At 42.5% G+C, this 25,631-nt stretch overlaps 1 protein-coding gene across 1 annotated transcript in view; it reads right to left on the bottom strand.

The window, feature by feature from the left end:
* Nucleotides 1–487: 487 nt before the first annotated feature.
* Nucleotides 488–25,631, bottom strand: part of SLC7A11 (solute carrier family 7 member 11) — a 121,357-nt gene continuing 96,213 nt past the window's right edge. Inside the window, exons 11-12 of the mRNA XM_060246776.1 lie at nucleotides 23,345–23,522; nucleotides 488–1,195 (exon numbers count right to left, since the gene is read on the bottom strand). Of these exons, the coding sequence (XP_060102759.1) occupies nucleotides 1,128–1,195; nucleotides 23,345–23,522 (246 nt within the window). The 3' untranslated portion in view covers nucleotides 488–1,127. The remainder of the gene's footprint in view (nucleotides 1,196–23,344; nucleotides 23,523–25,631) is intronic.

Raw genomic sequence — 25,631 nt, 5'->3', positions numbered from 1 at the left:
GTGGGTGTCACTTACAGAAGAGGCAAAGAGGGGCAGTTTTTTCCCCTTTGCCCTTCTTAGTGCAGCTGGCAACATTGTGTGACTTTGTCCACACCGCTATTCCCACCATTGCTATCATTATTTTGAGGCTAGAAGGCAGCTCCTGGAAAGAGAAATGTGAGAGAAATCCGTTTCCTCCAGTCTCTTATACTAGTGTTGTGTAAAATTTAGTCCCTAATATATTCATGATATTGATTTGTAACAGACAACATTCTAAAGGACTAATCTGCCCCAGTCACTTCAAGCACAGGATATTGCTGTAGCTACATAAGTGTAAGGCATCTGGGTGATCATTTATGCCACCAACAATAGAGAAAGTTAATGGGATGAACCTTTTTAATATGTGAACAAAGTCTGAGTCCAGTGGCACCTTTAAAACAACCTTTAAAAATTCTAGGTATAACCTTTGGGGCAAATCTTATGAAGTGTGCATGCACACAATAGCCAATACCCCAAATTAAACTTTGTTGGTCTTAAAGGTGCCACTGAACTCAAACTTTGTTCTGTTGCTTCAGACCATCATGGCTACCCACCTGAATCTTTTAAATATGTGTTAGATGTTCTCAGCTAAATTAAGGGATAAGATATTAGAGAGATGAAGTAAGAATAATATTAGCACTTTTTTATATACTTCTGTCTTTCTTCAGGTCCAATAAATACCATCACTCCTATTATTTCTAGCTATTTTTGAACATTTTTAAAACAAATGTTCATTTTCACTACAATAAAAATCATCAATGTTAAAAGCAACATTCCTGATACAATACAGTACCATAAAGGGGATGTCATATCACATTGACTGTATTCTTGTAAACAGAGAAAATGTAATTTGTTTCACAAAGTTTTCATAGTATCTCCTTTCAAGACTCTTGTCAATATGTCTATAATAATAGATAACCACACCTAAAAATGTTTGACATCATCAAACAGTTTCATCTGTAGTTCCTTATCAGAAATCAGTCTAAAACTCATGCTCATGTAGTTTCCCCAAGCTTCCTAGCTTCAGTGATGAGACAGCTCTTTTACTTGACCAAGGACCAAACTGGATGCCTGTTCAATTCTTGTTCTCTTTTCAAAGCTGCGGATGATCAGGATATCTCCCTATCCTCTTCAGGAACAACTTCCAAGATTATTTGCAATGATGAAGTTATCCAGTCTGTAAAACAGAAGGCACAGGAGGCTTTTAAGACAAACATGCCAATATGATTTTTAAAAATTACATTGGCTTGTCAGTTGAAAATACAGTAATTTTATCTTTTTACACAACTAAGAAATAGAAAAGCATATAATTATATTCAGTAACTTAGAACTTCAAAGTCATGAAAACTAAACATACATTGACCAAAGAACATTGGGAGTAAAGAAGAGAGGTCAGGGTGGGAGGGAACTTTTTTAATCAGAGGTTTTAAACTGTATAATTTACTCTCCTCTGGTTAGCCCTAGTAGTTGTTATTGAATTATTGTATTAGGAGGTCCTGCTACTTGTGATCAGTGTTAATGCTAAGTGTGATTAGATCTAAGTGGGGAAGCTCTAGCAGGGAAGGCCATGATAGGTCAGGGATCCAGGTGCTGGTGGGGAAGGGGAAGTGTGACTATGGAGGATGTTACCCTAAGGGGTTGTGAGGGTCTCCTGAGTTTGTTGGGGGAATTAGCTAGGAGGCCCAGACAATGCGAGAGGGGGTAACAAGCAGGATCTCCACCTATGTTTATGGGGATTTTTTCCTCAGTAGAACTCTCAAATGAACAAGGCCTTAATTAATGAAATGATTTTTATTAATAAAAGTTAAAGAAATAAAAATTAAAAAGTTATCACTTGAAGAGCACTCTAAACACGCATACAGGTTCAGAAAATAAAAGTAGTAGCATATAAAGACAAAAAGGAACTCATTCTATGAGACTATATTACCTGTCCAGAGAACATAGATCCAAGTAGAAGGATGAGCAAAACGAACCAGCGTTCCACTCAAGTTTACCCAGCCTTGTGGCTAGGGGTGTAAGTCTGTATACATCCAAACATACATGCACACTCTTGGACAGAGGTGGTTGATATAACTTTGGCCAATAGTGTGATTGTTCCTAGAACAATGTTGTGATGGTGTGAATGAAACAATGTATCTGAACCACGGAAGCTGTATAGCTTTCCCATGGGGTGTGAATGCAACGTAACGTTCATGTGAAAATGTCTATTGTGCTTGGTGACCTCTAACAGACAGGACAAGAGAACTATTATGAAGAGGCATTATGGGATTAAAATGGTTTTGTCTATAGACCTACATAGGATGAACCAGGTAGGGGGGAAATCAGGCAAGGTAGGGGAATGAGTTAGTTGTACTGCCTTTTTCTGTAAATTAATCTTTGACATTGATGGGTTTAAAAGAGGGAAGAGAACTGCCAAAAGCCAGACCTTTGCATCTTTAGGATCACTTTTCCCAGACAAGCCTCTGTCCAGTACTTGATGACACACATTCCATGTGATTATAGGACCTATTTTGATCCTATTTGCAGACCACGTAACAGTCCAGAGGCATGACCCTATGAGATGCTGAGAAAGAAGGCTGCCTGCATCACCTTGTCCAAGATACCACACTAGTCCTTCGAGGGAGGAGGGCCCCAGGCATAACAAGGAAGGTTTTATAAGGGAAGGAGACAAAGATATGGTCATGCTCAGCCTCTTTCCAACCTGTGCCTCATTCAAGAGAAGCTGGTAGTGGAGCAAGGGTAGCCTATCCTTCTCTGACACTGATGCTGTGCAATGTCAGGTCTATCAATAATAAGACCCCAACTCTGCAGGATTATCTTGCAGATCAGAATGTAGACATGGCATGTGTGACCTGGATGCAGGAGAGAAAAACTGTCACCCTGAATCATCTGGGCCCTCCAAGTTTCTCAGTCCTTCATCAGTCCTGGACTAATGGATGGGGGGGGGGTGGTAATGTTGATCTGTGAAACCTTTTCTTTCATGGCACACCCTGCATCAAAAATAATAGCATTGAATGTGTTGGCCTGGTGTGGAATACTGAAGAGATTTTGGCTATCTAGCTGATGTACCAGCTGTCTAACACACTTGACTACTGGATACCCTACCAGGCATGTTGAAGAGTGTATCAGGCTCAGCATTAGAGCATCCTAGGCTTTTAGTCCTGGGTGACTTTAACGTCCATGTCAATGATGCAGTGTCCATATAGGTCAGGGACCTAGTCTCATCCACAGCAGCACTGGGACTCTCTCTGTTTGTATTAGCACTCACACACTTAGGATCTTATTTTGGGGATGGCAATAAATGTGAATCTGGTAGTTATAGATGGAGTGCCATAGTCAGATCACTTTACCCTGAAGGCCCAGGTAAACATCCCAACCCCTCCTTGTTTTGGTGGTGAGCAGATTTATGCTTGCCCACAGAGCCTAATGGATCCAATTGGGTTCCAGAATGTTCTGCAGAATCCAATGCCCCCTGGCAATTCATTAGATGAGGTGGTGGAGGACTGGCACAGCTAGGTCTGAGAAACCATTAATGAAATTGCTCCATGGTGCCCTCTTTGCTCTAACACCAAACCAGCTCCTTGGTATACTGTGGAGCTGTGGGAAAGGAAAGGTCCCCTGTGCAAGCACCAGTCATTTCTGACTCTGCCATGACGTTGCTTTCACAACATTTTCACGGCAGACTTTTTACAGGTTGGTTTGCCATTGCCTTCCCCAGTCATCTACACTTCCCCCCAGCAAGCTGGGTAATCATTTTACCAACCTCGGAAAGATGGAAGGCTGAGTCAACCTCGAGCCGGCTAACTGAAAACCCAGCTACCACTGGGATCGAACTCAAGTCGTGAGCAGAGCTTAGGACTGCAGGACTGCAGCTTTAACACTGCGTCACGGGGCTCTTGGAGCTGTGGAGAATGAAGCAAAAGCTAAGACGACTAGAGGAAGGATGGCGATGGACTTGTGACAAAGCTGCAAGAACATCTTATAGGACATCTATGAAAGCCTATGAGATACAATGAAGACTGCCAAGAAAGAATTCTACGTGGCCTCCATTGTGTCCGTGAGTTCTCACCCAGCCCAATTATTTAGAACAATCAGATCTCTCACTTCCTTCCTGCAAGGGAAACAAAATAAGGAATCAGCCATTGGTTGTGAGGCATTTGAGAACTGTTTTACAGACAAAATCTTGTCACTCTGCCATAACTTGCCAGCCACAAGTAAAACAGTAAGCAAACTGGAAGCCCCTTGGCCATCTTCCAGGACAGTTTTGGACCAATTCAGCCAACTCTACCAGGAGGAAGTTGACAGGACTTTGGCATCTGCAAAGCCCACCACATGCCTCCTGGATACATGTCCAGCTTGGCTTGTCAAAGCCTGAGGTGGTATCCAGTTTCCCCTGGGGAAATTATCAACTTGTCCCTAACATCAGGGGCATTCTTGGTGGGAGGAGTCTAAAAGAGGCAGTGGTGAGACCACGTCTGAAAAAGCAATCTCTGGACCCTATGATCCTAGCCAACTACCACCCAGTGTAAAACCTGTTCCTGGGCGAGGTAGTTGAAAGGGTGGTTGCAGAGCAGCTCCAGAGGTTCCTGAGTGGCTCCTCCATCCTAGACCCATTCCAGTCCAGCTTCTGCCCTGCATCGTATCCCTGGTTGAATACACATCCACATAGACATCCCAATTAGCAGGCACATTGCTACATTTTGTGCCAGCTGAAGCTTCTGGGTCAGACTCAAGGAAAGGCCCATGTAGAGTGAATTGCAGTAATTTAACCTGGAAGTGACCATTGCATGGAATGCTGTAGTGGGGTCATGGGGGGAGAGATAAGGAACCAGCTACCTGATCAGCTATAGATGATAGAAGGCTGATGTGGCAGCATTGGTGATCTGGGCCTTCTATACTCTCAACAGGGTATCCATTGATGCATTAGGCAGTCAGTACACCAGCCAGATAGCCAAACTCTCCTCAGCATTCCATGCCAGGCCAACACATTCAATGGCAGCAATTTTGGGTATGGGGAGCATCCTGCAGGAAAAGGTTACCATTATAGATCACCATTCCTGGTAGATTCCACCCCCTCCTAGCACTCCTTGAGTATGCTGGAGTGTGAGGCTCAGGATCACTTTTTAAATTCATACAAATTCACTTACACTCTTAAATATATCTAAATAGGCCATGCAAGGAAAAAATATGGACTGTGGCGACAAGGACAATAATTGTCAGCTTTAAGGACACTACGTATTTCACCACAAACCTGTTTGATAGTCGAATGTACTGTGTTTGAAAGTGTCAATCAGATGTGAGCCAATAATGCAGCCTGTTTGGTTCACGCTGAACAGTCATGAACACCTGTCAAACAAGTTTGCATTGGGTTTTTACAAAACTGTACACGCACAAAAATGCTACTGATTCAAACTGATTGACAATAATTATAATCACTAAGCATTACTAAGGATTATATTAGCACAACTTTTGATAAGGTATTTCACCAAAGACCCTTGAGTAAATATGGGATAATAGGACGGGTTCTCCTATGGATTAAAAACTGGTTAAATGACAGTAAACTAAGAATAAGAATAAATGGACGGTTCTCACAATGGAGGAAATTAAGCAGTGAAGCCCCACAAGGATCAGTATTGGGATCAGTATTATTTAATTTATTCATAAATGATCTGGAACTAGGAGTGAGTAGTGTAGTGGCCAAATTTGAAGATGACACCAAATTATTCAGGATGGTGAAAGCCCAGGCTGACTATGAAGAACTCCAAGAGTGGGGATGGACATGAACCACAAAAATGTGGTTCAGTTCATAGAGAATCATGAACCAAACCATAAACCCAGATGGCTTGAATACGAACAGAACCAGGTTCATGAGTTTAATGCCTGAAACAACTGAGCTGTGAGGACAGCCTGCTCCTCTGGCTAAATTGTTTCTGGCTCAAAACAGCTGAGCTGTGGGACCAGCCTGCCCCCACAGCTCAGCTGTTTAGATCAGAAACAATTGAGCCACATGGAAAAGGTGCAGCTGTTTTGAGCTCAAAACAGCTGATCCATGGGAGCAGGCTTCTCCCACGCCTTAGATGTTTCCAATCTTTTGGTGTCTTTTATGGGGATGATTTGGCAGCTTTCATGTGGAGGAGAAAATAAGGGTTTAAACTCCTGCTTTTTGCTCCCTATGAGCCTTCACAAACTGTCTTAAAAGTTCATGGAGGTTTGTGGTAAGAGTGCAGTTCACAAATTTCAGTTCATGAGCTATGAACTGGCCAAAATTCATCATGAGCAAAGGATCATGAGCAAATTTCTGCCCATCCCTATCCAAGAGGACTTCAACAAACTGTGTGAGTGGATGACAATATGGCAAATTAAGTTCAATGTTGATAAGTGTAAGATGATGCACACTGGGACAAAAAATCTCAACTTCAAGTATAGGTTAATCAGGTCTGACTTGCTGAGACTGAGAGGAGAAAATATTTTGGGGTTGTAGTGGATAGCTCAATGAAAGTGTCAACACAGTGTCCTGCAGAGGTGAAAAGGGCAAACTCTGTTAGGGATTATTAGAAAAAGATTGAGAATGAAACAGCTGATACTGTAATATCCCCATATAAATCTATGGTGTAGCCTCACTTGGAATAGTGTGTACAATTCTGGTCATTGTATCTCAAAAAGGGTGTTGCAGAGCTGGACAAAGTACAGAGGATTAGGAGATTTGAGTACCTTCCTTATTAAGAAAGGGTGAAGAGTCTGGGACTTTTCAGTTTAGAAAATAGATGACTGTGGGGGACATATGGAGATTTATAAAATTATGCATGGGGTGGAGAGAGTTCACAAAGAAAACTTTTCCTCCCTCTCCAAAATACTAGAAAAGGCATCCAATGAACCTGATGGGCAGTAGGTTCAGGACAGATAAAAGAAAATTCTACTTTACACCGAGAGTGATTACAATGTGGAATTCACTGCTCAAGGATGCAGTTATGGCTAGGGGTGTGCATTCGGTTCGGCCAAATTGAATAAACCCCCGAATCACCCCTAATTTGGAAGTATACGGTGCCGTATACTTCCGAATCCATTTTGAAGCCATTATATGGGAGCCATATACGACTCCCCGTATACAGAACTCCATGGAAAAGGCGGGAAAGGAGCTTCTGTAGCCTCAGGGGAGCTGCTTGCCTACTTTCACACCTTTGGAAGCCTTTTCCCACCTCTCCCATAGCCTCCCTGGGATCAGGGAGGGAGGGGGAGAGGAGCCCCAGCAGCCAATCCAAAGCATGCATTTGCAAAATGCATTGCAAATGCATGCTTTGCAGGGCTGTTGTGTAGCTGATGGCTAGGCTAATCCCCCAGCCATCAGCAATATTGTTGTTCTTTTGTTTACTTGGGTATCCAAGTAAACAGTGTTCTCTGGCCTATCACAGAGCAGTGTTATTTTTTGAAACTGCTCTGTGTAGGGCCAGAAAACCTTTTTAAGGAGTCTGCCTGGCTTGACTCCATTCCATTGCTGCTGTGTTGGTGTAAGAGACAGATTGTGCTGCGCTGGCCCTTGGCCTCAGCTGCTGCTGCTCTCTCTCAGCCTTGCCTGACCTGCCTGGAGAAGAGAAGACATCTAAGTCTTGGGGTTCTTGTTTTTATTTTAGTTAGTAAGACTCAGAGTCCCTTTACTTATCCAGATTTGGGTGGGTGAGTACTGGGTAGCTTATTTGGGGTTAGGGGGTTCTGCTGGGGGTGGGGGTCTGGGGTTGGGGGTTTGCCAATTTGCCCATATCTTACTTTAGTGAGAGGACTTTTAAAAGTGTAGTGTCCTTTTACTTTTCCTGATTTGGGTGGCTTGGATTTCTTGGGGGGGAGAGGTTGGTAAAGTTCCTGAATTGTTAAAAGTCAAGTTTTTTACTGTTTTAAAATGATTCTGTGTTTGATTTGTTGCTGCTGTTGTTCCTTTTCTCTTCTGGTTCTGGTTAGGGGGGGGCTGTTTGGCCTAATTTCCATTGTTGAAAAGGTCACTTTTTTAACAGTTGAGTTTGTTGGCCTTTTTCTCAGTGATCTGTTTTGATCGGGGGGGGGGCTGTTTGGCCTAATTTTCATTGTTAAAAAGGTCACTTTTTTAACAGTTGAGTTTGTTGGCCTTTTCTCAGTGATCTGTTTGGATCTGTTGCTGTTGGTTTTGCATCGTGTCCTGGTGTCCCTTTTCCTGGTTCTGTTTTTTTTTTTTTTTTTTGGGGGGGGGGGGTTGTTGACTGATTTGGCCGAAGGTTTTTTATTGTTGAAAAGGTCACTTTTTTAACAGTGTAGTTTCTTGGTCTTTTCTCAGTGATCTGTTTGGATCTATTCTCTGTTGTTGCTGGTTTTGCATCCTGACCTGTTGTCCCTTTTCCTGGTTCTGGTTTTTTTTTTTTTCCCGGGGGGGGGGTGTTAAAAGTTAAATTTCTTTCTGTCAAATTTTGGGTTTTTTAATTACCTCTGGTTGGTGAAGGGGTTGGTGTGTGGGCTGTGTGGGATGAGTCACTTTTGTGTTTTTATAGAGTTATTTTTAGAGTCTGAGGGTGCTTTCGGTTTGGCTAGGGCCACTAAATAGGCTGCCCCACTAATAAGGGTGTTTTAGGGATTGTGTTTTTTGAAATTTAGAAACAAATTAATCCAGTTTAGGGCTTTATCTTCTTTCAAAATTCAACTAGGCCAGATAGGGATGATTTAAAAAGATTTTTGGTTTCTCATAAAAGGCAGCGTGACTATTAGGCCACATCAGGCTTCCTTTTAAAGAGATTAGGGTTGCAGTGCATCTTGCTTTCAGCCACTGAAGCTGGTGCATCCTTAGATTTCCATAGGGTAAATCACAGCTTCTCTCAAGTTATAGGGGACACCTGATTTCTAGTTTGCAAGGAAATCCGGTTTGTCCCAGGATCTAGTTAGGAGAAGTTTAACTAGGAGAATATAACAAGGATTGCCTTAATCTCAAGGTAGCCTTTTAAAAACTGTAGCCAGGTAGAGGCGGGATCACCTAGTCTCCTAAACTTTACCAGATCACTACTACCCCAACCCAAAGAAGGACAGGTTAGGGACCAAAAAAAAAAAAACAAGTTTTGGTGGGAGGATTTTTAAAAAGAAGTCAGGGCACCTGTTAGTTCAGGGTACAGTGCAATGAGTTAGGTTTGTAAAAAAAAACCCACTCTCATTTCAGGTTGTGTGAGACTGGTGAAGGGTGACATGAGTGACAGGCAGCAGAAGAGGAGCGCTGGGGGCAAGGCCAAGGAGAAGACTAGAGGGGTGGAGGGGAGGGGGAGGACCCAGTTCCCTCCCACACCTGTGCTTAGGGCTACTCCACAGCTGCCTTCCAGCACTCCAACCTCTGGCCAGAGTGTGATGAAGAAATCCCGCCTTGGACACTTCATCGAGGCTGCTGCTGGGGTGCCCCCAACAGAGGTGCCATTAGGTGCTGGCACTGAGCAGGGATTTGCTGCTCAGGCAGTCTCTCCTCCAGCTGATGTCCTTAGCCTCAGCAGCCGGAGAAGGGGCAGCAAGAGCAGCCCTCCTTGGAGATGAGCTTTGGGGACAGTTTTCTGTCTAAAACGATCACCCCAAGGAGGGTGCAGAGTGTAGTGCAGAAGCTGGAGGAGAAGCTGGTTGAGGAGGACCAGCCCCCTTCTTTGGTTCCTTCGGGCACCAGCAGTCCTTCAGGGGATGGCCAGGAGGGGAGGCCACATGGGGTGGAGGGGGAAGAAATGGAGACACACGAGGTGCCTCCATCTCCCCCACTTCCCCCCCAGCAGCCAGCCCCTCCTGCCCCGAGCACCTCACAGGAGGTGGCTCCAGACACCCAAGCTGCTGGTCAGCTTGGGCATCCATACACCTCCGAAGTCTAGAAACATTTCCAACTTATGGAGGATCCACGCTATGTGCAGTGCCACCTGTGCAGGGCCCGGATCAGTCGTGGGCGGGGGGGATGCGGAACCACCTGCAGAAGCACCACCAGGCTTCTTAAGGGGGAGACACAGGCTGGTGCTGGGGTGCCCAAGAGGCCAACACCACCCAGTCAGGAGGGCCATCCCATCACGACTACCTCCAGAGCTCTCCAGGAGAGTTCCATGGCAGTGCAGGAATGCCAGCCATTTCTGCCTGAGATGTTTGGCGAGGGTGGCACCTGTGTGCCAAGAGGGGGAATAAGGTACGGCAGGAGGGTGATCGCCTGGAACCTTGCCAGGTCGATCACTCATGGGCTTCCATTTTCAATGGTTGAGAATCCTGGGGTGCTAGGGTTGCTCGAGTACCTGGCATCCTGGTACAAAGTTCCTGCTAGAACCACCATTAGCAGGACCATTGTGACATCTGTTTTCAGGGTGACCAGATTTGTGGTGAAGGTGCATTTGTCCCATGCTGTCGGGGGGACTGTTCATTTCACCTCAGATATCTGGAGCTCCCAACATGCGTTTGAGGGGTATCTCTCCCTGACTGCACATTGGTGGCAAGCCAGTGAGCTGCAGGGTGGGGGTGGCAGTAGCGGCAGGCAGGGTCAGGACCTCTAGGCCAGCTATCGCTGGGCCTTGCTGCACACCAAAGCAGTCAACATGCCACACATGGCAGACACTCTCAGAGCCATCCTCTCACAGCAGTTAGAGGGCTGGGTAGGCAGTGGGGATGTCACCACGGGCTTCGTGGTGACTGACGGTGGCTCCAACATCAAGGCGACTGTCCAGCATCAGGGCCTACAATGCCTTCCTTGCAAGGCCCACCTTCTCCACCTCGTGGTTAAGGACGCATTGGGCCAGACGAAAAGCCAGGATCGTTGGTATGCAACCGTGACCCATGAGTACCGACTTCTGCTCCAGAAATGTTGGCACATCATGGGTCACTTCTCATGCAGCAATACAGACTCATATCTGCTGCATGAAAAACAAACACTGACAGGCATGCCAGGGCACTGCCTGATCGGTGACATCAGCACACTCTGGAACTCCACCTGTGCCATGCTGGAGCGCATGGTGGAACAGAGAGCAGCCCTGGATGCCTTTGTCTTTGAGATGAGGGTCTTTCGAGATGAGAACCGTCTCACCCAAGAGGATTGAGTGGTCATTTCTCAGACTGTGGAGGTTCTTGGGCCCTTCAAGACCCACACAGAAATGCTCACATCTGACACGGCAAGCATCGCACTGGTTGTCCACATGGCCCGCGAGGACCTGGCCTCATTTCTAGTGCCAGCTCAAGGCCATGCAGATGTTTTTCCAGTGGTGCGTGCCTTGGTTGTTAGGCTGCAGGAAGGGCTTGAGGCCCACTTTCAGACTTTCACCCAGGATAAGGTCTACATGATGGTGACCATGTTAGACCTGCGCCTTAAGGGCACGATCGCCGAGCGGGCCAACAAGCTTGATCGCTGGCAAGACAAGCTCTCCCAGGAGGTTGAGCACTGCAGAGTCAGGGTGGGCCCCGTGCCGGTAGCTGAGGAGGAGGGGGATGGAAGCAGCTCATCTGCCACTTCCACTGCTGTTCATCACCAACCTCTCCGGCTAGGCAGTGTTTCCCATCAGACTCACGCCACGAAGAGTCCCGAGATGACACTCATCGGGCGGCTTGTTGGCCCTCTGGGAGCGGTAGGCCCTGAGAGTGGAGACAGGTGCTGTGATGGTGAGGAATGATCTTTTGGAGCCCAACAAGTCACAGGAAATGTCTTTTTTGGACTTCTGGGTCATGAAGGAGGGGGTCTGGCCTGCCCTCTACTCCATAGCCAAGGTGTTCCTCTCATGCCCACCGACGAGCGTGCAGAGCAAGCACGTTTTTTCACATATGGGCGACATTGTCTGCCCACATCGCAATCGCCTGCAAACCTGGACAGTTGAGCAGTTGGTCTTCCTGAAAGTCAACTTGCCTCTGTTCGGCTTCCTGAACATAGACTTTGAGAGTGAATGAAGTGAGCACCTACTTGTGCCTGCATCCTCTCTTTGCCCGCACTTGGAAGGTGGTTGTAAAATGCTCTCCTACTAAACATAAACTAGAGTCCAAAGACAGTCCAAAAACTCACTCACAATTGATTGGCAGTGCAGCCCCCCCCCCACCCATCATCCATCCCCAAACCAAAAGTGAATGCTTCTTTAAAATCTGCAAAGCAATCCAAATATCCCAAGTCCCCATCCACACATGCCTAATAATACTGAAAGGGCCATTGCAGCCCCCAATGGTAACCGAAGCACCCACAGGCCCAGCCAAGATAACCCAGGGTTTTTTTCAGGGGCAGGAGGAAGAAAGAGGGAGGTGCCAGTGATGATGACAGACAGACAGCCAGCAGCCATACCACTACTGCGGTCCCTCTAATGGGACAGTGATAGCTAGTGTGTTGCTGCTGAGCTGAGAGAGAAGGAATGGTTCTCTTCCTCTCAAACAATCTGAGGCCCTCCCAGTAATCTTCCTCATTTGGAGTGCAACTCTGGCTCACCTCCTTGTGGTGCACCCTGCGTAACATCAAAGAGCCTGGACCAGCCAACCATCCATCACTCAAAGTAAGTCTAAATGCTTCTTGCTTTGTGTCAGAATGATGTGGAGCTAGGTGTGGTCCACTGCTTCTCTTGTTTGAGAGTTTTGTTGTTTGGGGCAGGGCTGGAGAGCTGGCATCTACAGATTGTATGTTCTGGGGCAGGGAAGCTGGCATCTGGGTGAGAGACCCAGAACCAGCATGCTTGTTGTGCTTGGCCAGCTCTTCCCGTGTTGTTTGGGGCATGGCTGGAGAGCTGGCATCTGGGTCTGCTGCAGCCAGGTCTGCAGAGCAGACCTTGAGCAGATTGTGTTTTGTGTGGCAGTGACGTTGGCAACTGGGTTTATATTGGTTCCAGGCCAGCAGGGTTCATAGAGGAGATAGATGGATGTAGTGCATTTGGTTCCTATAGAGATTCTCTGGTGTGAAGTTAGGTTTGGCTTTGGGTGCCCCAGGAATTGGACCCCCTGGTGCAATTTTTTTTTGGCCTTGTGGGTATTGTGTGGGACAGTGCCCTGAAGCTGCACAGCAGTTTGGGGGGCTCTCCTCAAAACCCCCTGCTCTCCAGAGCCACTTTTCCCACGACAATTACAGTGGGGGAAGTGTCTCTAATTGGTTTTCTCTCACCATTGGAAACAGTGTTCCTTTTGAGGTGCCCACAGATGGGTGTAGTCTTTTTGGGTCAGGGGGGATTGCATACGGGGGAGTCCCCTGAAGCTGCCCTGCAGTTTTGAGGCCTCTCCTTCAAACCCCCCTCTGGCCAGAGCCACTTTCCCCACAGCAATTATAGTGGAGGAAGTGGCTAATTGGGCTTTCCCCAGCATTGGTGGCAATGGGCCTTTTGGGGAGCCCAAAGACAGGGACCCTCTGGCCCAATCTTTTTGAGACTTGGGGGTTTTGTAGGGGAGAGTCCCCTGCAGGTTCCCTCAGTTTTGGGGGCTCTCAAACCCCCTGCCCCCCAGTAGCCTCTAATTATGCCCTATGTTGCCATTGATATCAATGGCCCATAGGGTATAATGGTGGGATAGGGGCATGCTCTTTGGGTGCCCCTGGAATGGGACCCCCTGGTCCAATCTTTTTGGGACTTAGGGGGTTCGTAGGGGAGAGTCCCCTGCAGGTCCCCTGAAAATTTGGGGGCTCTCCCTCAAACCCTTTCCTCCAGGCGACTTCCAATATACCCTATTTTGCCATTGATTTCAATGGCCATATGGTATAATGGGGCCGTATATTTGAAAATAGCCACACATCTACCATATATACGGCTATTCCAAGTACCGGTATTCAGAAATATACGGTATTCCGAATTTTTTGGCCCCGTATATTTCCGAATCCAATTTTTTCCTATTTTTTTTTTTTTTGCACACTCCTAGTTATGGCCACAGGAACAAACAGCTTTAAAAGCAAATTAGATTCACAGAGTACAAGTCTATCAATGGCTACTAGCCATGGTGACTGAGGGGAATTTCCACATTCAGAGGCACTAAACCTCCGAATCCCAGAGCCAGGACACAACAGCAGAGAAAGACCTTGGGCCCTATGCCCTGTTGTTGGCCCTCCAGAGAAACTGTTGGGTCACTGTGCAGGATAGGATGTTGGACTAGATGAACCATCCAGCAGGGCTCTTCTAGTGTTCTAATCAATGAGTGATATGATTTGTGACTGATTTAATTATCTATTTAAACAACTGCATGCTGAATGGAGTTGTTATACGCAGAAATAGCAGTAATACTCATTGCAGCTGCACAAAAAGCCAATTGTAGTGCAATTCATGATTAGTAAGGAATACAGTGAAGCATACTTTTGGCAAAACATCTGAATGTTTTGATTCTATATTCTATATTCTGGACAAGAGGCTACTGTTAGGGCAGAATGTGGAGAAATAAAATTATTTCCAATTGACAAAGGTGTCAAACAAGGATGTATTCTATCTCACTGTCTCTTCAATCAACATGCAGAACATGTCATAAGCAAAACTGGATTAGATTTAGATGAAGGTGGAGTGAAAACTGGTTGAAGGAACATTAACAATTTGAGATGTTCAGGTAACACCACATTACTGGGAGAAAATACTAAATACTTGAAAACACCCAATGAAGTTTAAAGCAGAAAGTGCCAAAGCAGAATTACAGCTGAATATCAAAAAAGACAAAAGTAATTACTACTGGGGAACTACACAAATTTAAGGTTGACAGCAAAGTAACTGAAAATGTTCAAGATTTTTCTATTCCTTTGGCTCCATCGTCAACCAAAAGGGAGACTGCACCCAAGAAATGTGCAGGACAGTGAGACTGAGAAGGGCAGCCATGAAGGAGCTAGAACAAATTCTCAAGGGTAAGGATGTGTTGTTGGTGAACAAGAGGAACAGAATTAATACCATAGTATATCACATTATTATGTGAAAGTTGGACCATGAAAACAGCAGAAAGTGGATTAGAGGAGAGTTTTACAGAGCCTATGGACCACCAAAAATGAATAAGTGGGTTCTAGATCAAATCAAGCCTAAACTCAGAAGCTAAATTGACAAAACAGAAGCTATTGTACTTTGATCCCATTATGAGAAGAGTCACTGACTCACTGGAAAAGAAAATAATTCTCAGAAAATCTGAAGCAGCAGGAAAAGAATCCCAACATGAAATGGATTAACTCAGTAAGGAAGTCATAGCCCTCAGTTTGCAAGCTGTTAGCAATAGGCTGTTTTGGAGGACATTAATTCAAAGAGTCACCATAAGTTGGAAGTTGTTGAACAGCCATGAACTGTTTGTCAACAGGATCATCAAAAATCAGCTCCCTGTTCATAATTAGTGAAAAAGACATGAGCTGAACTGACAGATTATTTGAGGAGCCCTAATTAAATTATATTGGATATATTGTGTTATAATATTTAATTTTTTTAATAATGACTGAGAGAGAGAGAGTTTGTTTATTTCTCCTGAACTAAAGAGTTACCAGTAGCATACTCTTTTCATTTTTAAGCACTTATTTAAAACATTCCCATCCCAGCTCTCTGCCAATTCAGTGCCCAAGGCAGTTCACAACCAAATTCAAAACAAACAACAATAATAAAACAACAAAACAGAGAACAGTAGCAGGGACAAGTGATCCAACCAAAATATTGCCAACAGAAATCTACAAACTGCAGGGAGTCCAAGGTAAAAAAGCTTTAAAAGGTCTTCAATGGAGATGTAAAGGTCAATAACATTTCCTGAAGTGCATTGACATAATTGGCATATAGTGCATTGGCTACTTGAATCACGAAAGCAAAATGAACAAGCTGTTAAATCACCAAGGAAAGTCTGTGAATATAATTTAAGCATCCTATACATGTTGGTATTATTTACAGGTATTTGGCTTTTCTTCTGGCTGAGAATCCTGATTTTTTTTTCCTCCTCACAGGGTTAGAAGAATCAACTGCATTGTCATGAACCAGCAAACAACAAGTCTGCCCAGTAATCATGTTGAAGGAAGCATCTTCTGTTTTGCTTCAGTAAAATGGTTCAATACTGGCATCCTGTGGCCACACAGACTCATGAAAACTATAATACAAAGTTTGGAAAACCCTGACAAACCTTTGAAAATCCTGACAAACAAATAAAAGATGAAATCTCCTCTGCCGTCTTTTTCCCAGATGAAGAAAAATAAATTGCTACAGACATCAATTTCAATGACACTAGTGATTTTTACAGAATGCATCATACATTTTCATTGTAACTTTTTATTTATACCAGTGCTTATAGGGAAAATGTTGCTTCTCTGCATCTGAGAAAAGAACAGTGCTTATAGGGAAAATGTTGCTTCTCTGCATCTGAGAAAAGCATTCCATCTATTAACTCTTATTTACTTTTGACATGACAACTGGAATATTGGAAAGGAAAAACTCCAGTGTCTATATTTGCACTGAGATGTAAAATTAGTCTACTAATGCAATGCTGCCTTCTTTAGGATCTATTTGGGACTAACATGTTGCTCACTGAAATTTTCTGTTTTATGAGCATCACATTTTTGAACTGATTTTATAGTACTAGTTACATAATGATATATACCCTGAAGTCACATTATAGGCAAGAGTGGGAATTAAGAGAGGTAGCTACCTGCTTTAAATATCTAGGCTGTGTGTGTTTGTGTGGGGTTTTTTTGTTGTTGTTTTTTTTTTGGGGGGGGGGGTCCTCCTGTTTTTGCTGCTGTAGGTATTCATAGCTAGAGTGTGGCCAGGTAGCCTGTGGATTACACAGTTTGTGGCCTTAGCCAGATCAATGAACCTGATGGACATCAAACTAGGATGTCTTGTTTACTTTTTGGCTTTTTAAAATACTATTTTATATAAATTTGTATAAAAGTGTCCTTTTTTAAGCCACTTAGGGTCGCAATCAGGCAGAAAAGCATGATAAAATATACTGAAATATAATGAAAAGAATGGCTGAAATAACTTTGCATTAGTAAAATTGTTGGAATTCCCCAAACTATTAAACGCTGTTATACAAGTATGATCTATATAGGAGAAGATACCATTTTCACTCAGTTTTCTTCAAAATAATGCACTAATACTTTTGTCCTACCAATTATTAATTGACTTAAACTCATTCTTGTAAAAAATACAGCTGCAAAAAAAATTAATTACCACTAAGCAAAAAAAGTGCTATCTTAAAAAAAATCAGTATCTAATTGCCTTTGAATACATGCAACCGAGTCATCTCATGTAAGCTAATCAGCTTCAAGAGGAGGAAGTTTGAAGCACAGAAGTTCAGATCATCTGGTATTTAACCTGCCCTTTGCTTCTACCTGCTTAAGATTGCTTCCATCTTTGATTGCCCCCTCATTGCCGTTCCAGACATATCCTTAAAAGGATAAACTTAGAGCAAAGAAGCAATGGATGGAAGAAAGATGAAGCACACTTTCCACCAGTTCTTTGCTCCAAATTTTCCCATCTATAGACTTGTTTTTCCCTATGAGCAGTGGCCTCAAGAGTTTTGTTGCACACAGTCGTGAAAGTTGTAGCTCTGCTCCTGGTTTTCTTTGAAGTAAAGCAAGCTTCACTTTTACTATTCAGTGTTAAGATTTATATACACACAGGCTTGCTTGTCCCCAGGTCTCTGGTGTGTCATTGGCTGATTCTGTTCTCCCCTGCCCACCACCAGACAGCCATTGACCTCTGAGGGATACAATTCTCTGCTGACAGGTTCTCCTGGGGAGTTACTGATCACTACTGCCTCTCCTCAGGGCCCAATGTAGGAAGTCCAGGATAGTACATCTCCCCCACACACAAATAACGCTGCCACAAAGCAAACAGTAAACTGTGAGAGACAAGTTCATGAGACAAACAGTTACTTCTCTTCAAATGACACAAAAGGAATGTAGGAAGGGGGAGTTGTCCTTTGAAGGGCAGCTGCTATAAGAGCTCTCTCAGCCCCACCTACTTCACAGGGTGTCTGTTGTGGTGGCAGGGAGGTAAAGGAGATTGTGACCACTTTGAAATTCAGACTATAGAGTGGGATATAAATCCAATATCATCTTCTTCTTCTTCTTCACTCTTTCTATTCAAATTAGGCTACAGTGAGCTCATATGATAGAATGGACTTTGTTCCATCCTATGGGGCCATAGGACACAATGGACTCCATTCTATCCTATCAATCTATAAGATTCTATACAATGAGCCCATTGGACAGAATGGACTCCATCGTATCCTATGGGCCCAAATTGTATCCATTGGATACAATTTAGTCCATTGTGTCCTATGGGCTGCTAGCATAGAATGGGCGCCATTCTATCCTATGGGCCCATAAGTTATAATGGATTCTAATCTGTCCTATGGCCCCATGAGATGGAATGGACTCCTTCTCACTTTCCTGCCACCTGCAAGCAGGAGGGAGCAAAAGGGAGGCTTGTAATAGCTCCCTGCATCTTACAGCCACCAGCAGAGTGGGTCTGCCTATCAGCTGCTTGCTTTAAGAGGTAGGGAGCCATTGGAAGGCTCCCTTTTGCTCCTTCCCCAGGCCTGCAAGTGGGAAGGGGTGAAAGGAAAGCTTCTAATGGCTGTCTACCTTCCTGCCTGCCTGTCTGTTTTCCTGTCATTTTCTGCCTCCCGTTCTTCCTTCCATTTTCCTTTCTTTCACTCCTTTCTCCCCAGCTTTTCCATGATCCATCCATCCTTCCTTCCTTCCTTCCTTCCTTCCTTCCTTCCTTCCTTCCTTCCTTCCTTCCTTCCTTCCTTCCTTCCTTCCTTCCTTCCTTCCTCTCATTCTTTCTGTGTCTTTGTCTTTTTCTTTCATTCTGTCTATTTTCATTCTCAATTTTCATTCTCTCACTCCTTTCTCCCCCTCATTTTTACCTCTCCCTTCTGTTATTTCTCTGTAACTCATTCTTTCTTTCTTTTTATTTCGTTATGTCTACCTTCCTTCCTTTCATTTTTCTTTCTCACGCTCCTCTCTCCCCATCTTTCTCCTACCATTGTTTCTCTCATTCTTTCTCTGTCTCTATCTTTTTCTTTCATTCTGTTTGTCTATCTTCCTTCCTTCCTGCCACCTACACATTCATCACCCTCCCCCAATATTTTTCTAGGGCCCACTGTATTTCTTCCTACAACGGGGTCTATTGCTAGTAATTTTACAAACCTCTATCATGTCCCCCCTTGTTCATCTGTTTTCTAAAATGAAAATAACAGTGTTGCTATTCATGGAATAGAACAAAATAGGACTCAATTGCACATTTAAGACCAACTTAGTTTTATTTATTAATGTCATCTTAAAGGTGCAATTGACTCCTGTTTTGTTCTACTACTTCAGACCAACACGGCTGCCTATTTGGATCTAATCATGGAATAATTATTTGTTAAGTAAAAATTTTTAACAACTGGTTTTAATAGATAGCGGTAATTTTGAATGTGTTTTTTTTTTACTTTTTTTTTTTTATTTTATTGTTGTTTTAAAAACCCCACATGTGAAACCCCAGTGCATGAAATTACAATAGTTACTCAAGTTAAACATTAATAGATATCAGAAAGAAGAACATCAACCTAACTTTCATATAGTGAATACAAGAAAAGTAAAGCGATACAGTTTACAACGATATCAGTCATCTTGATATCGTTGATATCGGTAATTTTGAATGTTGACATTGTGTTAAATTGTACTATGTGGGCTGCCTTGAGAACCACACACAGAGAACTTGGGTTAAATATATTAATAAATAGTATAACTTGTTTACTGTACATAATCCTTGTTCACATCAAGTCATAGCTGTAATTTATTTTGTGTTGTTCAAAGGTCATAACAATCTCACCAACATAATGGTTTTCAATCAACGTAAGAACAGCAACAACAGAAATGCAACACTACAAGATAAAAACATCCTTGTTTGCACCTCCAGGAACTGATGGGGTAAGCTTGGTACACTTTTTAAAAAATCTGGAAGAATATAGAATCATAGAATAATAAAGTTGGAAGGGACCTACAGAGTCATCTAGTCCAACCCCCTGCGCAATGCAGGAAACTCACAAATACCTCACCCTAAATTTACAGGATCTTCATTGCTATCAGATGGCCATCTAGCCTCTGTTTAAAGACCTCCACCACCTCCTGAGGAAGCCTGTTCCACTGAGGAACTGCTCTAATGGTCAAGAAGTTCTTCCTCATGTTGAGCCGAAAACTCTTTTGATTTAATTTCAACCAATTGTCTTACCTTATGGGATCACAGAAAACAATTCCACACCCTCCTCTATATGACAGCCCTTCAAGTACTTGAAAATGGTGATCATATCACCTCTCAGCCGCCTCCTCTCCAGGCTAAACATCCCCAGCTCCTTTAACCTTTCTTCATTGGACTTGGTCTCCAGACCCCTCACAATCTTCATCGCCCTCCTCTGGACCCATTCCAGCTTGTTTATATCCTTCTTAAAATGTGGTGCCCAAAACTGAACACAATACTCCAGGTGAGATCTTACCAGAGCAGAGTAAAGCGATACCATCACTTCACATGATCTGGACGCTATACTTCTGTTGATACAGCCCAAAATTGCATTTGCCTTTTTAGCCACCACATCACATTGTTGGCTCATGTTCAGCGTATGGTCCATTAAAACCCCTAGATCCTTTTCACACATACTACAGCTAAGACTCCCCCATCCTATAGCCATGCATTGGATGTTTTCCTACCTAAATGCATAACTTTACATTTATCCCTGATCTCTTCTGCTAAAATTCATTCTATTAGTTTTAGCCCAGCTTTCCAGCCTATCAAGATCATCCTGGAGCCTGTTTCTGTCTTCTACTATATTTGCAACTCCTCCCAATTTAGTATCACTGGCAAATTTAATAAGCATTCCCTCTATTCCTTCATCCAAATCATTGATAAAGATGTTGAACAAAACAGGTCCCAGGACAGATCCTTGAGGCACTCCACTTGTCACTCCTCTCCAAGAGGATGAGGAACCATTCACAAGCACTCTTTGGGTGTAATCTGTCAAACAGTTACAGATCCACCTAATGATAACAGGATCCAAACCACCTAAGGAGAACAGGATCCAAATCATATATTCCATAACATACTGCTAACTCTTTATCATATGTTTATCATATCTTTATCAGACTTTGGAGGATGGTGGAAGACAGGAGGGCCTGGCATGACTTTGTCCATGGGGTCGCAAAGAGTCGGACTCGACTGTGCGACTGAACAACAAAACTCCTAACTCTAAGTAGAATCAAGAGGCAAAATGAATGTTTCCGCATCCCCCATTAATATTACTGGGTTGTTTCTTTCCAAGACTGGCTTGTTTTTTCTTTTAAATTTTCACTCAGCCATTCATGAATCCATCAAAAGCACTGCTAAGATATACAGAACATAGAAGCCAAACAAAAACTTCTTTGGGGATTTTGTAATAGCCTGAGATACACAAGTGGGAGGAGGTTATGAAGTAGAAAATGTACTTGATGATAAAGATGAGAATTCACTTTGCCATTGCCTTATTTTAAAAATAAAGGCAAAAAATAGAAGGGGATAAGCAAGGTTCAGGATAAAACCTGATTGTTGGAGAAATTATGGAGTTTCATATAAACATGCAGTTCTGTCCTATGGTTTTGTGAATCAGTGACCTTAACACAATTTTTTAGGCATGAAGGCAAACAAACCAACAAAATGTAAACCAAACTACATAGCAAATCAAAGTCAACTAAGATCAGGTTATTGGGGGCTATTGAAATCCTTTGCCTTTGACTGCTTTAGTCTGTGGGAACTCATAGGAAGGCTTTTACTATGGTGACTCCATCTTAAAGCAACACCTTATCAGAAAAAGATGAAGAAGAATTGCAGATTTATACCCCGCTCTCTCTGAATCAAAGACTCAGAGCGGCTTACAATCTCCTTTATCTTCTCTCCCCACAACAGACACCCTGTGAGGTGGGTGGGGCTGAGAGGGCTCTCACAACAGCTGACCTTTCAAGGACAACCTCTGCAAGAGCAATGGCTGACCCAAGGCTATTCCAGCAGCTGCAAGTGGAGGAGTGGGGAATCAAATCCAGTTCTCCCAGATAAAAGTCCACTCACTTAACCACTACACCAAACTGACTCTCTTTCCTCTTTCCTTCAGTTTAGGAGCAATTGTAAGTACTTCTTACTCAGTGATGTTAGGTTAATCAGTTTTGATTTTTTTTTATTGGTTCAATCTATTAGTTTTTGTTTAAAAATCTACTGGGTTTTTTAAACCTCTTCTTGGCTATAAATAGACACCTTATTGACTCTGACTAGTTTGTCATACATAATTTCCTTATTTCTAATTAACATTTGTGCAGTCAGTGAACAAGAAAGACAAGTGAAGAGCAGGTAATGAATCAAGTTTTGTGAATTTTTGTGAATTTCACAAAATGACTCCTAGTTATGTCAAAGGAATATAAGGGGGGGGGGGGGAGATTCAAGGCCACACAGCATTTCTGATAAAGAGTTGTTCACTCAAATATTTCTCTGATATTACCAATTTTAACCCAAAACGATCTTTTGCCACACATATACCCTCTCCTCTTTGGGGAGCAGAAGTTAAATAAGGGAAGAGGGAAATCCATTCTATGTCCATGAACTCATATGCATTTAGAATTGTATTGTGCTATTTTCAGCACTATTAGGGTTTGCAAACAAATGCCCCAGTAACTACAATTAATCATTCGGATTGATAAGAGAACATGCAACTAGTTCTCCAATCACATGAGAAATATAGTGCTATTCTTAAAAACCACTGCCCACCCAAACCCAAGACTAGCAGAGAATCAGATTAGAAGTGGGAACATAATTTCAGAGAGTATTAAATAAGGTACAATTGCTTTTGTTCAGATTTCTGAACAATGAATGTTATCAATGCAAGGCAAATTTCTTAATCATGGTTAAAATAAGCTATTGTTAAATTACAGACTTTTATAAAATTATAAAATTTATAAAATAATTACAATTAGAGTAATTAAAATTATTTTCTCTGCCTAATTAAAATAGTCCAAGTATTTTGATCTTGCATCATGGAAGGAAGGAAGGAAGGAAGGAAGGAAGGAAGGAAGGAAGGAAGGAAGGAAGAAAGAAAGAAAGAAAGAAAGAAAGAAAGAAAGAAAGAAAGAAAGAAAGAAAGAAAGAAAGGAAGGAAGGAAGGAAGGAAGGAAGGAAGGAAGGAAGGAAGGAAGGAAGGAAGGAAGGAAGGAAGGAAGGAAGGAAGGAAGGAAGGAAGGAAGGAAATTTCTTAATCACTTGGGACTTATTTTAACAGACAAAACAGCTAATGTATAAAAATAAAAGGGAGAGGTTTTACTGCAACAGTCATAAAGGGATGAGAACAATTTGAAAATAACACAAGACTGACTGTCATAATCCAGGAAAGAAACAAAATAGAGAATGATCTTCTATCAACGTTCACTTACCCAAAGGTTGCCTAAACCACCTTGGCTTTTTGTCCCATATGATAAAGAGGTAGTAAGCAGGGACACCAGTCAGTGTTATTGCAAAGCCAATGCCAGTATTGACAGGATCAGCATAAAGTGACAGTGCAACCATGAAGAGGCAAGTGAAGGAAAACAGAGCAGGAATAAAGAGCGGCACCTGGAAGACACATCAAAAACATTATTGCAATAGCATTGACCTTGGTTATTGAATGATAGTGGTATTTAATGGTCCATGAAATGTGAATTGGAGAAGACACAGCAGCCCACTAAAGTCCTGAAGGTGTTCAGGACAGGCACTCCAAATACAAGAAACAACAACTAAAAAGAAATTAAAATGCAGTTTTCTATTTCAGCAAATGCCTAATACCCCACTCAAACAATCTTCATTGTGCCACACAACCTAGAAAGTGCAAAACATATAAACACATTTTCTAGCATTAATTCCCTTTCCTCATTGTCTATTAAATTTGAAAGCAGAAGGAACTGAGGCAAATGTCACTACCCACTGAAATCTCTTGTGCAATGCAGCAGGATGCCTTGGGCCACTGGCTACATTTTAAACCTATACAAAGTAGGAAGTTTGGGGGTCAAAATCTGGGAGATATCCAAATAAAAACCATGCATAAGTATGCCCAATATCATTATGCAACCATCATGTTCTTCAAAAAAATGTGTCTGTCATCACAACGGATTACTATCTGAGCCATTTTTAAAATGGAGGAGGGCAACAATTTGAGATTGAAAGTTAAAGCTGTTAAGTGGTGCTTTCTTTATGAAATATCTTTCTTTAAGGAAAAATCTTTTGATGTTGCCAACTGGATACTAGATAAGTGTCTCTAGATATTATTTAGTTGCTGGATTAATGCCTTGAGCATTTTAAATCTTCTGTTCAGCTTTGTTCTACTTGGCATGCATGCCCACAACTTTAATCCAAAGCACATCCTTACAGTCAGGCAAGTTACATTAAAATCAATGGGAATTATTGATTAATGAACAGACACTTTTGCTCCTGAAGGTTTGTTTTTTTTTACTCACAGCACCCAAAAGGTATGTAATATAGGCATTGCCTGCAAGACTCTGAGTTAGCACTAAAGGCTTTCTTCTAAGTGAGAATCTTCCTTCCATAGAAGAATAGATGGATCATTCATATCCAATCCTACACAGTGTATCCAGACAATATTATTGTTGTATATTAAATAATTTTAATAATGCCCTAAATGTTAAAAAAAAAGACTTACAAGGGGATGTGCTCAATCCAGAAAGGTAGATTTTGCACTTGTGGACAGGAATTGCAGCCAGTGTATAGAAACAGACAGCCAAAAGTGCATCCACCATAGCTTAGCAAAGCCAGTTCAGAAATGTTTCTCCAGAGTACTGTAATATTGTAAGCATTAAAGGGCAAACCATTTGTGATGCTGGGAATTCTAGTTCTCATTTTTGTTTGTTTGTAATAACAAGTGTGGGCAAGTTCAATTCAGACTGGGACCATGGCTCAAGAAAAGGGGGGGGGGGGAGTTAGGCCTTCTCCCCATCCTGTTCTCTTACTATTTAAAAGAAGAAAATGAGAAAAGCCCCATATGTAAAATTTCCAGTGTCACACTTGTTTTGGCCATCATGATGCCTTCTGAGTTATGCAACCAGCAACTAAATCAATAGAATCTTTCAGTCTGGATTACCACCCAATTGTACTAGTACAGTTTTATGAAGCAATCCTTTGCCAGGGGTCTTCCCTTTTTTCCTCATCCACATTTATATGATACCACATGTGAATTTTCTGCAGACGTTCCAACGATGTTCTTTCCCACTAACCCCAGCAGCACTGAATAAGAGAGGCTTTGTTGCCCTTGTGCAACAAATGCAAAGATTAATAATTTATTCTTATTCAGAGGTTTTATAAAGAAACAATGAATCTTGATATTCAATTTTTAAGATTTTAAATGCTAATATAATTTATTACTTGGTAAAATACAGTTTTAAAAGATAAACTGTATTAAATGGTACAACGTGACATTAAGCTTATTGATAAGTCCTTTGGAGTATCTAAAGATGTGTTGTTGTTTTTAAAGGTAATTGGTGCAATTTGTTGAGAACTCTGTCTATCCTTTTGCCGTTATATTGGGAATGAACCTGTTGTCTACTGTAGAAGAACAGCTGCATGCATGACATGAATACGAAAAAGTATTTGCAACAAATACAAAGTATGTTACAATGTTTGACCAATAGCAACCATTAGAGTATGTTGGAATTTGACTACTCCTAATGAAAA

This window comes from Heteronotia binoei, chromosome 9 (assembly GCF_032191835.1).
Source record: "Heteronotia binoei isolate CCM8104 ecotype False Entrance Well chromosome 9, APGP_CSIRO_Hbin_v1, whole genome shotgun sequence".
In the NCBI taxonomy this organism is placed as follows: Eukaryota; Metazoa; Chordata; class Lepidosauria; order Squamata; family Gekkonidae; genus Heteronotia; species Heteronotia binoei.
This window is presented reverse-complemented; position numbering and strand designations above follow the sequence as displayed.